The sequence below is a fragment of the Sinocyclocheilus anshuiensis genome, unplaced genomic scaffold (genome assembly GCF_001515605.1).
Source record: "Sinocyclocheilus anshuiensis isolate Anshui unplaced genomic scaffold, SAMN03320099.WGS_v1.1 scaffold4098, whole genome shotgun sequence".
NCBI classification, from domain to species: domain Eukaryota; kingdom Metazoa; phylum Chordata; class Actinopteri; order Cypriniformes; family Cyprinidae; genus Sinocyclocheilus; species Sinocyclocheilus anshuiensis.
Window position 1 is genome coordinate 139,940 of NW_015549562.1, and position 1,003 is coordinate 140,942.

A 1,003-nucleotide genomic window follows, 5' to 3' on the forward strand; every position below is an offset into this window, starting at 1 on the left:
CGAATAGTGAGTGCGTGTTGATTTAGGGTGAACTGTCCCTTTAAGAAAACGAAACAGCGGAAGTTGTCATTGCGTCGCCGGATGTTTGGGCGACACTGCGACGAAACCATGGGGCGAGAGTCACGGTAAATATTCCTGTTTGTTCAGTTTCACTTTAAACGTTTTAATGAGTTTTTTAAAGAAAATGACAAACATTTATCATGAAGGTGTTATTACACCTCTGCGCTGCTAAACTCTGTGTTTGAGTTAGATTGAGCTTCTACACGACTGACTGACTAACATTAACTGCTTTTATTGATAACGTTTTCATGAGCGTGTGTGTAAAACACCTTATACTGCCTAATGGTGTATAGAAACATATTCCAGCTGAAACATTAAGTATTTTAAAGAAACGACTAACAGTTAAGTAACTACCTTTGTGAATATAAATATTTGAATCATTTAAAAGCCCAAAATAAATGTCTGTTAGTTAAAGGGAAACACACTAATATTGTGCACAGTCACTTTAATTCCCTAGTGGTTTGTTTGTGCAGTACAGATCAAATCAGCTTCAGAGAGATAATCAGGAAAATAGCAGTGTTACTGTAGAATCCATCAGTTATGAACCGAGATTGAGTGTGTCGGTGTATTTAAATGCATATGTGAAATGAAAGATGTTACTGAACAATTTGAAGTGTCTTTTAAAGTGGTGTGTGGATTAGAACCAGTGTGAAGAGAGAATTTCCTCCAGTTGAGCAAACGATGGAGAAGATGCCTTCAGCTGTGTGTGTGTGTGCACGTGTGTCTGTGTGTGTGTGTGTGCGCGTGTGTCTGTGTGTGTGTCTGTGTGTGTGTCTGTGTCTGTCTGTGACTGTGTGTGTGCGCGCGTGTGACTGTGTGCGTGTGTCTGTCTGTGACTGTGTGTGCGCGCGTGTGTCTGTGCGTGTGTCTGTGTGTGCGTGTCTGTCTGTGTCTGTGTGTGTGTGCGTGTCTGTCTGTGTCTGTGTGTGTGCGCGCGTGTGTG

General features: G+C 41.9%; 1 protein-coding gene across 1 annotated transcript in view; it reads left to right on the top strand.

Moving 5' to 3' along the window:
• Window positions 1–44: 44 nt before the first annotated feature.
• LOC107657194 (probable ATP-dependent RNA helicase DDX46) overlaps window positions 45–1,003 on the top strand; it is a 32,018-nt gene continuing 31,059 nt past the window's right edge. Inside the window, exon 1 of the mRNA XM_016445219.1 lies at window positions 45–125. Within this exon, the coding sequence (XP_016300705.1) occupies window positions 82–125 (44 nt within the window). The 5' untranslated portion in view covers window positions 45–81. The remainder of the gene's footprint in view (window positions 126–1,003) is intronic.